Below are 10,467 nucleotides of genomic sequence, written 5' to 3'. Positions count from 1 at the left end.
GTTCCCTAGTGGCTCCTGGCTGGTGGCGTTCCCTAGTGGCTCCTGACTGTTGGTGTTCCCTAGTGGCTCCTGACTGGTGGCGTTCCCTAGTGGCTCCTGGCTGGTGCTGTTCCCTAGTGGCTCCTGGCTGCTGGCGTTCCCTAGTGGCTCCTGGCTGACAGTGTAGCTGGTGGTGTTCCCAGACTGCCTCACTGTCTCCTGTGGTTTCCCTGTTTCCATCCACACCTTCACATCAAATGCTGTTCAGCAGACTGAAGAGATCCTGGGTGTTTTTTTTTTTTTTTTTTTAATAGTAAAAAATGTATTTTCTCAAGACACAAATGGGAAAAAAAATAGTAAAAAGTGATGCTGCCTCCTCCTTTAAATATGTTACTTGCCAAGCTTTTGGTACATAATTTTGTTCATTTTTGAAATTTCTCCACCTTTCACCCTCAAATATATCTTTGCTGAAATAAAATCTGAGATTTTAACGCAGCACTTTCTTATAGAACATTTCTTGCCATCTTTCCCTGCTGGTCATTTTTACTCGGAGACTTCCCTGGAAACTCCCACAGTGACTCACAGCTTGGCATCCTCTGAGCTGAACGGAGTGTGACCCCTTGTCCTACCCCTCTGGGCATCCATTCGCATCCACGCACACACAGCCTGCTCTTTCTTCTGTGTGCTCTCTTTTGGTGAATGACAGCACCATTCATGTTGCCCCACATGAGAACCTGAGTGTCATCCCCAGGCATATCTCTCCTTCGTCCCTTCTGGAGTCAGGCAGACCTGGCTGTAAACCCTGCATGTAGTTCAGTGATTTGGGTGAGTTACTGAGGTTTGCTGTCCTTCGTTCTCTCATTTGTGGCATGAAGAGAATAAGCCCTGTCACAGCGTGGTTGTGATGATGACAGGGTTTAATGTGTGGAAAGAGCTAAATATAGGCAGTAGCTTGGCCCCTTGGTCCTGGGCCTGAGTGCCTGGGCCTCTCGGGCCCTTGATGCCGGCTTGCAGGGACTCACCAGGGACACGTGACTGAGCACACACTCAGCTCACTGCACTGCAATCAGCTGCTCGCATCTCCCTCCAGATGACAGTGCTCTCCCTCTCAGGCTGTCCCCTCCAGCCAGTTCATCACCGCTTGTGCAGTGATGGTGCCTCTCCCCAGGACGTCCTTCAGGGGCTTCCTCCTGTTGTCGCAGTGATGGTGCCTCTCCCCAGGACGTCCTTCAGAGGCTTCCTCCTGTTGTCTTCAGCGCCACATCCAAGTTTCTTGGTGCAGCGTCAAGGCCTCATTGTGTTGTCAGTTTCCCTCCTGACTCCTGGCCTTTGCCAGGTTGCCGTGTTCACTGTTCCTGTCCCTCCTGCACGGCCCAGCTTTCTAGGAGATGCGAGTCTCCCCTGGGAGCCCTTTCGTGAGCTGTGAAGTGCCATTTGTCACATTGCATCTGCTCACTTGTCCGTTGCCTGTGATGAGATACACTCCATCAGGGCTGGGTCTCTTTCTCATCCTTGTGGCCCAGGCTGGGAAATTAGTTGAGTTTCTGAAAAAGTCTATGTCCATCAGTTTTTTAAGTTAGACGGTAATGTAAATACCTGGGATGAGCTTACTCTTAAACATTCAGAGAATGTTTTATATAATGGAGAATTTATGTAATTTAGGTAATCATCCCGTAGTTTGTTTTGTCAGTAAAGGTACTTGTATATTGTAGCCTGTGCGTGCAGAGGGTAAGGCTGTATGAATAGAGGGTAATGCCATGGAAGTTCGAGGTAGAACGACTGAGGTTTGGCTGCTGTTACGTTTGCGAATCAGACTGGTGTGACACACATTTGGAAATGAATGAAATCTGTGTGTAACCCTTGGATAGAAACCTGTGGGTTAGTGATCTTGACAGCTAAGTGCTTCAGACCCACATCTCTTTTTTCTGAGACGGAGTCTCACTCTGTCACCCAGGCTGGTTTGCAGTGGTGCGATCTGAGCTCACTGCAACCTCTGCCTCCTGTGTTCAAGCGATTCTCGTGTCTCAGCCTCCTGAGTAGCTGGGACTATAGGTGCGTGATACCACGCCTGGCTAATTTTGTATTTTTAGTAGCAATGGGGTTTCACCATGTTGGCCAGGCTGGTCTTGAACTCTCCTAACCTCAAGTGATCCACCTGCTTTGGCCTCTCAAAGTGTTGGGATTACAGGCGTGAGCCATTGCTCCTGTCCACATCTTGACTTTAGGTACACACAATAATGAGACTAACTTGTGCTTGTGGCGTAAATGGGATGTTGATAAATGAAAAAATAATTCACATATTTTTATGATGGCTTTGTTTCATAATTATGGTTTTGGAGACATTAAAAGGATTATTTCAGGGGAGACAATACGGCTATTCAGGATTAAGGTAGTTTGAAAAACTTGTCTTTTGGGGACTGTAGAGCTAGTTAATAGGGGGATGAAAGACCCAAGGGTGTTGGTTGCATAAAGACATTTGCTTCCAGCTTTGGTTGGGTGGCACTGTTGAAAATACTTATGAGCAGTTGGATTTGATGTTGCTATGAATTTTAAAGTGCGTTTCTGGTTTGGAAATATAGTTCAGGGAAGAGGAAAGTAAGACTGGAGAGTAGTATAAAATTGTTCTTTTAATATTAACTTTTTTCTAAACAGGGAGTTCTGAAAAATAAATGGTCAATACTCTACCTCTTGCTGAGCCTCAGTGAGGACCCACGCAGGCAGCCAAGCAAGGTAGGTGGCTTTGCCTTCGCAACTCTGTGTCTGTCGGGACACCCTGGCTGACTTTGATAGGAAACAGCTTCTGCAGCTAAGAAAATAGTGTAGGAAAGCAACAGACTTGTCTGGTCATAGAAGGTCCAGAGATTTCTTTTCCTTTTTCTTTTTAAGGGCATTTTTAGTCAGTGTGCAGCTTCCTGAAGATGTTTTTCAGAATTTTGTTATTCAGACATGACAATGGGTGATTACAGAATAAATTGTCAGTTTTCAAAATGTTTACGTTGTGAAGTTATTAATATCAGCGCTGATAGGTAACTCTTTGTGAACTAAAAGACCCTTTAGGAGTTTTTCTTGCTTTTAGTTATGAGCATTCTGTACTTATGTGCCAGTGAAACCCTCTCATCCCCGGGCTCAGCGTCTGTCCCCTGCAGTATGTCAGAGCGAATTGGGTGCTCTGCATCTCAGAGTCTGGTATAATAAAGTACTCACCGGCCAGAGACATGGGAGCCAAAGAGGTTGAAGCTGTGGGTCAAAGAGTTCTGTTTGTCGCTGAAGGCTTCGTCTCAGCAATCATTATATGTTAATATAAATGTAAATCACATAGATACGAATATAGAGAGAGCAATCATTATTTCATAATGCCTAACTTTAGAAAATTATTTAAGTTTTAGTTTGTTTGAATCAGAATGTTTAGTTATCAGTATAGTGGTTGTTGGAGTTCAGAAAATGTTCTAAAACTTTATCAATTCAGGCATATTTTAAAAGCGTAACATCTGATTTATTAAGATGGAATCCAAATCCAATTACAGAAAAAGGAGGCAAATCTGAATGTAAAGGACCTTACTAGGTCCGGGAAGACTGTTCTGTGATCTCCTGTCTCTGTTCTTAGTGCGTTTCTCTTTTCAGGTTTCTAGCTATGCTACGTTATTTGCTCAGGCCTTACCAAGAGATGCCCACTCAACCCCTTACTACTATGCCAGGCCGCAGACCCTCCCCCTGAGCTACCAGGATCGGAGTACCCAGTCAGCCCAGAGCTCCGGCAGTGTGGGCAGCAGCGGCATCAGCAGCATCGGCCTGTGTGCCCTCAGTGGCCCCACGCCTGCGCCACAGTCTCTCCTCCCGGGGTAAGGCCACGCCGACATGTACAGATTCTCTATATGGTAGAAACAGAGATGCCTGCAGGCTGTTCACCGGGCATCAGTGTTCACCAACAGTATCAGTGGGGCCTCTTGTGCCAGGCAGTGTTCTGGGCACTGTGTCTGATGCACTCTGTCTCAGAGTATTACTCCTCTTCAGAGCTGTGATACAACAGGAGTTCTTTCCACTTGGTAATTGACGGAGCTGACTGTAAAGTTCTGGCTGCTCTCACCTGTCACTGAAGTGCCTGCCCATCATGAAGGAGCTGGAAGTGCTGCGTGCAAACCCTTCCTCTGGAGGTTCTCTGACTGTGTTCTCAGGTTGATCTCTTGGGGACCAGTGGCCTCTTCACTGATGTATGTTTTTTTCCTCATTGGATTCTTTAGTAAATTGTTAAATAAAATAAAATAAGGTTGAACTTTCCTCAAGTGCTGAGATCTTCAAGGATTGTGACCTTTTAGTGCACATGAATTAAGATGATGAAATGCAGGAATGCACAGCGAAGGCGTTATGTACGTGGTCGAAGCACGTTTTCAGGAAATACAGGATTTACAGTTGAGAATCAAGCGGGTGCCACTGTCATTAATGCCTAGAACTTTGTTTTTCTTGTTTTTAAATACATTCTTCCTATATAGTTGATTCCTGGAAATCACATTAAGGTGGATTATCAAAGAATAGATATTTTTCCAGAAAAACAGTGACCAAGGATTCAGCATGTTGTTTTCCATATGAGTGTAATAGAATTATAAGTCATTTTGTGAGTTATAAAATTATGTTCAAGATACTTAAAAACAGAGTGTGGATTATCAGTGGGGTCTAGTGTTCTATAAAGAAAACGTAAAGCATTTAAAAATACACTTGACACATTTCATCTAGAATTTAAGGTCCAGCTAAAAAAATTAACTGGCATTCTCATTAATACCTTAGAATTTGAAGTAATTATTGTTATCCTATTAAAAATCTGTATAGAGAACTTTGAAATGAAACAGTCTTTTAGAATCTTCCTCTTAAATTTAGAACTATGCCCAAAGACATAATTTTAGTGAATATTGTTGACTTTTCTCCTGGTGAAAATGGAATAAAATAAGAACTGTTTTAGTTCTTTCCTCTTCTCCTTACTTCATGAGTGGATAATGGATGAACGCCCCCTGCCCCCAAGTATTGTACCAGTTCTAATTCCAAACTCTGGCACCTGGAAACCGTGGTGCAGCTGAGATTCTCATTGCTGTGTTTTGCAGTCCCAGGAAGTGATATTTTGTTGCAGCTGTCAAAACTTATGCTCATAGAATAGAAATCAGCTATGAGGTTTGTATATTTTTCAAAAAAAATAACTTCGACGTAGTCTCAACATTGCTGAAAAGCCATCTTGACCTTGAATATGCATTTACTTTAGATTTTATATGTGTGTAAATATTAGAAGTTAGTTGAAAATTACAGTGCTTTTCATAGTGAGCACCCCGAAGGTTGAAGACAGGTGAGGACAGGCCCCTGGGGCAGTGTTCCAGATGACTCGTTTCCTCTGCTCAGTATGTGGGGGTGAATGAGAGTTGCTGATTTTGAAGTTAAAATAAGTAGAGAATTTCAAAGTAGCTATAGGTGGGTAAGGTATGTTAAGTGTTATAAAGAAGAGCGAAATACATTTTGATATTAATGGTAAGAAATATATATATATATAAGATATCAGCAGTAAGATGATTTTTCCACCGCTGTGTTGGGTCTGAACGCTAGGCCAAGCGTCCCAAGTTCAAGGGACTTGGGACTGACTGATTGTTATTAATATATTCGATTAGGGTCAAGTCATGGTATCAGCTATCTCAGATTTATGAATTTGTGTAATTCATGATAGTAATATGAGAGAAGTTTCTAGGGACACTTTTGTCTCTTCAGTGAAGATAATAAATGTTTCTTCCTTTTTTTAGACAGTCTCATCAAGCTCCAGGAGTAGGAGATTGCCTTCGACAGCAGTTGGGGTCACGACTTGCATGGACTTTAACTGCAAATCAGCCTTCTTCACAAGCCACTACCTCAAAAGGTGTCCCAAATGCTGTGTCTCGAAACATGACAAGGTCCAGGAGAGAAGGGGATACGGGTGGTGAGTAAGGACTGTGTTAATACAGCTTTTCTCTGAACATTTGGAATTCGGCCTTTCCTTATTTTAAAATACGGCCCAGGATCCCCACCTCAAACCTTCCAGTGGTTTCCGTTTGTTCTTACAGTGAAGTCCAGAGTCCCTGGCGGTCTGCAGCGCCTTGGGGAGTTTGGCTTTCACCCCAGGACACCTGGGCTTCTTCCTCCCAGCATAGTCTGCTTCTTGGCTGGTGGTCCCCGTGTTCTCCTCCGTCCACATCTCTCTTCTTTGCTGTTCCTCATCACATTCCCTCTGTCAGTTTTCGTCCTGTCTTTCTCCCTGGGAAAGTCTTTAAGGCTGGGTTAGGGCCCCTGGTAAAAATCATCTTCTTCTACCAAAGTCTTAAGTCCACAGTGGGGCTATGTCTGTTTCATTAATGGTGCCAGTGCTTAGCACAGTGTCTGGCACATCGAATAGAGTCATTGAGGAATTGCTTGATGGTGAAATGAATACCTGAGGGTTTTAAAGCCCTGCTAGATTACAAAAGGAAGTTTGAGTTTCTTTATTGAGAACATTGCAGTTAGCAGCGTTTCAAACATGAGTGTCCTGTATCCTGGATATAGAGGATTGGGCTTCCCTATTGGTTCATGATCTGCTGATTCTGAAATAACTCTGGATATTACTTGTAGAATGCAAAGGTGAGGAGTATCTGAAAGCTGGATCATCCTGGCGCAGCCTCAGCCCCTCACAGCAGTCTCCAGCCTCTGCCCCACGCTGCCTGTCTCTGTGTATAGCTCTAGCGTCCAGTCTGTCTGTCCACAGCCATCGACTCATGTCATGTTTGACAGCTGTGTGTCCATGGCACAGCATGGCAGCCTCTAGACTGAGACTCATCTAGACTGAGTCAGGTGCTGTTCTCTGCCTGCTGCTTTTTTGTTTGCTGGGGCTCCTGATCCCTAACCAATAGCTTCAAAACTGAGAGATAAAATGAACTTAAAAAATATACTTGAGGAAGAAACAGGAGGTGAAGTAAAGGAATAAAGAACAGTGGGATAAATAGGTTTAAAACATACAGCAATAAGGCGACTTTAAATTCAGACATATTAGTAATTAAATGTAATTTAGTGTGATTAAATTACATCGAGCAATTCCTCAGTGACTCTCTTTGAAGTGCCAGGCACCGTCTTTCAATAATTGATCCTTTTGTGATTGACTTGTGATTTAAAAAAAAATCATTCAGACAGCTACAGCTTGCTTACAAGAAATACATTTTAAATGTAAGGACAAAAAAAGTTGAAAATAAATGGATGGAAAAATAGCAATTTTGTAAAGAGTAAAGAAAGATGGGTGGCTGTGTTAAGTAGACATCAAGAGTAGCACCAATGGTAGAGCGGGTATTCATAATGAGTCAGTTGTTTAGGAAGAAATAATCCTAACCCAAAGTCACCTACTGACAGACCCTCAGAACACACAGAGCAAAACTGACAGAATTAGAAAGCAAAACAAACTTATAATTAGAGTTGGGTATTTCAACTTCCTTCTCTTAGGAATGAGTAGAATAAGCAGAGGAAAATAGTCAATATTGATATGTAAGATCTGAGCAGTTCTTTTCAGCCACCTGACATAGTGGATATTTATAGAAAGTTCCATGCCTGGGAGATGCACTCTGCATCTGGGTGGGGCAGGCTTAGGCATGGGGCAGGCACTGGGCGGTTCAGAGTCCTGATCCCCAGACCAGATACTGGAGGTATGTTTCGCCTCCCACAGGTGTCTTGGATTTCTGGGCATTGCCTCCTGTTTTTTATTTTGGCTTAATACCTGAATTATGGCTTAGCTTTTGTTCAAAGGAATTATTGAAACCATAAGTGTCTTTTCTGTACTATTAACTTCTTTTATGTGGTATTAGGGAGGAACCCTGGTTAGTATACTTTGTAGTAAACCCAGTTTTCCAAACACCATCTTTCAATAATTGATCCTTTTGAGATTGATTTGTACTGCTACCTTGATTATGTATTAGGTTCCCACAGAGGCTCGTCATTTTTTAAGAGATCTGTAGATAAGAAATGGCACGGTCTCCATCCCCTGTCAGCAAGCCTTTGTTTCTTTCTAACCTCATACTCTCTTTTTCATCTTGAGCTTATGTATTGAGTTAGTAAATTGCATCTTGGTGGCAAATATCTAATCTGAAGCTAATTGTATCATAATATCTATTGTGTCTTAAAATGTGTTGTCTAGTAATTACTCTCTTTAAAAAATGATTTTGCAGGTACTATGGAAGTTACAGAAGCAGCTCTGGTAAGGGACATTTTGTACGTCTTCCAGGGCATAGATGGCAAAAACATCAAAATGAACAACACTGAAAATTGTTACAAAGTAGAAGGAAAGGTATGGTAACATAAAATCTAATTTAAAATATTCAAAAAATAATGTCATGAAGTCCAGATAGTGAGCTGTTGATTGATAAGGTGGCATTGGGGTTTTGCAGAATCGGGTGTGAGATAAAATTGCACTGTGGAATCTTGGTTTATGTTTCTGTCCATTGTGGCTCATGCAGTTTTATTATGGGGACCCTTTGAGATTAATGCGTGCCTCCTTTCCTCGACTCTACTGATGGGGCCACCCCATAGCCAATTTCTGCATCCTGCTGTGTGATGCCTGAGGCACCCAAGGACAGAGGTCCCTTGGCATCTTTGGCATTGATGCAGGATTCCAGGTCAGGGGTCTTCATCTGCTTTTGTTTTCTTTTTCCATAACCTACCTTTACCATGCCCATTTCTTGTGGTGTGGGTCACACTCTGTCTCTTAGCCCTTGCACAGCGAGACTGAGGTCACAGACAGTCTCTGCCGCACTGCAGTGCAATGGCAGGGGCTGTGAAATGAGCTCGCTCTGCCCTTCAGGGTGTTTTCCGTCACGCTGGCACCTGATGTGATTTCCTTCCCTTTAGGGATGGGATCTTAGTTTTAACTTTTATGTCTTGAAGCCTAAGGATTATAATTTGAAAAGCGTAAGTGCTTGTGAAAAATACTAATTAAAACTCTAGTACTGATTTTTAATGTTTAACTCTTGATACATTTACTTTTTAGGCAAATCTAAGTAGGTCTTTGAGAGACACAGCAGTCAGGCTCTCTGAGTTGGGGTGGCTGCATAACAAAATCAGAAGATACACAGACCAGAGGAGTCTGGACCGCTCATTCGGACTTGTCGGGCAGGTGCGTTCCTGGTTTCTAGGACGCTGAGATGCCGTGCACTTTGGGAGACGCGTACTCTATTTGAAATCTTACTGTGAAACAGCTCCTCCTAGGGCTCTTTCCAAGTAAAGCAGCTTTGAGGCCGACTGTCAGGGTCCACTCAAGGTAGGTGCTCATGAGGACACTGAATACAGGAGGTTGGCTCAGGAGCACTGAGCCACAGTAGGTGCTCATGAGGACACTGAATACAGGAGGTTGGCTCAGGAGCTGCTGGGGACTGACTGTAAAGCACAGAGAAAATGGTGAGACGGAGCTGGCCATGGGGAGCTGGCATTGCCTGATTCCAAACGCTCGGACGGGGCCCTACCCAGCTGCTGCTGCCTCCTCTGGAAGGTGGGGGAGGAGCCCTGCTGGGATGGGGCCTGCCAACAGGGGACACTCCCAGCTCTGTGGTTTCGCAGGCAGCATGGTGAGGCAGGATTTGGGAACGCTGCCGAAGCTGGAGATGGGAATCCCAGCTATGGCTGTCTTGGCAGCCGTGGGTGGGAACTGCTGATGTCACAGCACATGGTTGGGAGGGAGCTGCGGCTGCTCCTCCTGCCGGAGCCTGACGGGGAGCAGCTGACAGGAGCGATGGCCTTCCCACTGTCCAGCCCTTCTTCGTGGTGAAGCAGCATGTGGTTTTGTCCATAGGTTGATTATTGGGCAGTAATTATTGCCAAAGAAATCTCCAAAAATTATTGAATCACAAAACAACTGTACTATGAGCACAGGACTCATGGCAGTGTGGCTGGTGGGTAGGAGTGTGGCTGGTGGGTGGGAGCGTGGCTGGTGGGTAAGAGTGTGGCTGGAGGTAGGAGTGCTGCAGTATGGCTGGTGGGCAGGAACATGGCTGGTGGGTAAGAATGTGGCTGGTGAGTAGGCATGTGGTGTGGCAGTGTGGCTGGTGGGTAGGAGTATGGCTGGTGGGTGCGAGTGTGGCTGGTGGGTAGGAATGCGGCTGGTAGGTAGGAGTGTGGCTGGTGGGTAGGAGCGTGGCTGGTGGGTGAGAATGTGGATGGTGGGCAGGAACGTGGCTGGTGAGTAGGAGTGTGGCTGGCGGGTAGGAGCGTGGCTTGTGGGGAGGAGTGTGGCTGGTTTGTAGCAGCATGGCCAGTGGGTAAGAACATGACTGGTGAGTAGGTGTGTGGTGTGGCTGTGTGGCTGATGAGTAGGAGCATGGCTGGTGGGGGGAGTGTGGCTGGTGGATGAGAGTGTGGCTGATGGGAGGGACAATGACTCGTTGGGGGAGCATGGCTGGTGGAAGGGACCATGACTGGTTGGGGGAGCATGGCTGGTGAGGGGCAACGTGGCTGGTGGTGGGTAGCATGGCTGGTGGG

The 10,467-nt window shown here is 44.9% G+C and overlaps 1 protein-coding gene across 2 annotated transcripts in view; it reads left to right on the top strand.

The window, feature by feature from the left end:
* Window positions 1-10,467, top strand: part of TUBGCP3 (tubulin gamma complex associated protein 3) — a 94,591-nt gene that overhangs the window by 24,868 nt on the left and 59,256 nt on the right. Inside the window, exons 4-8 of one of the 2 annotated variants that reach the window (XM_017502250.2) lie at window positions 2,632-2,709; window positions 3,601-3,818; window positions 5,751-5,923; window positions 8,166-8,284; window positions 8,984-9,109. In XM_017502250.2, the coding sequence (XP_017357739.1) occupies window positions 2,632-2,709; window positions 3,601-3,818; window positions 5,751-5,923; window positions 8,166-8,284; window positions 8,984-9,109 (714 nt within the window). The remainder of the gene's footprint in view (window positions 1-2,631; window positions 2,710-3,600; window positions 3,819-5,750; window positions 5,924-8,165; window positions 8,285-8,983; window positions 9,110-10,467) is intronic. The other variant, XM_017502256.2, reaches the window with a different exon arrangement.

This window comes from Cebus imitator, unplaced genomic scaffold, assembly GCF_001604975.1.
Source record: "Cebus imitator isolate Cc_AM_T3 unplaced genomic scaffold, Cebus_imitator-1.0 Scaffold14, whole genome shotgun sequence".
In the NCBI taxonomy this organism is placed as follows: domain Eukaryota; kingdom Metazoa; phylum Chordata; class Mammalia; order Primates; family Cebidae; genus Cebus; species Cebus imitator.
This window is presented reverse-complemented; position numbering and strand designations above follow the sequence as displayed.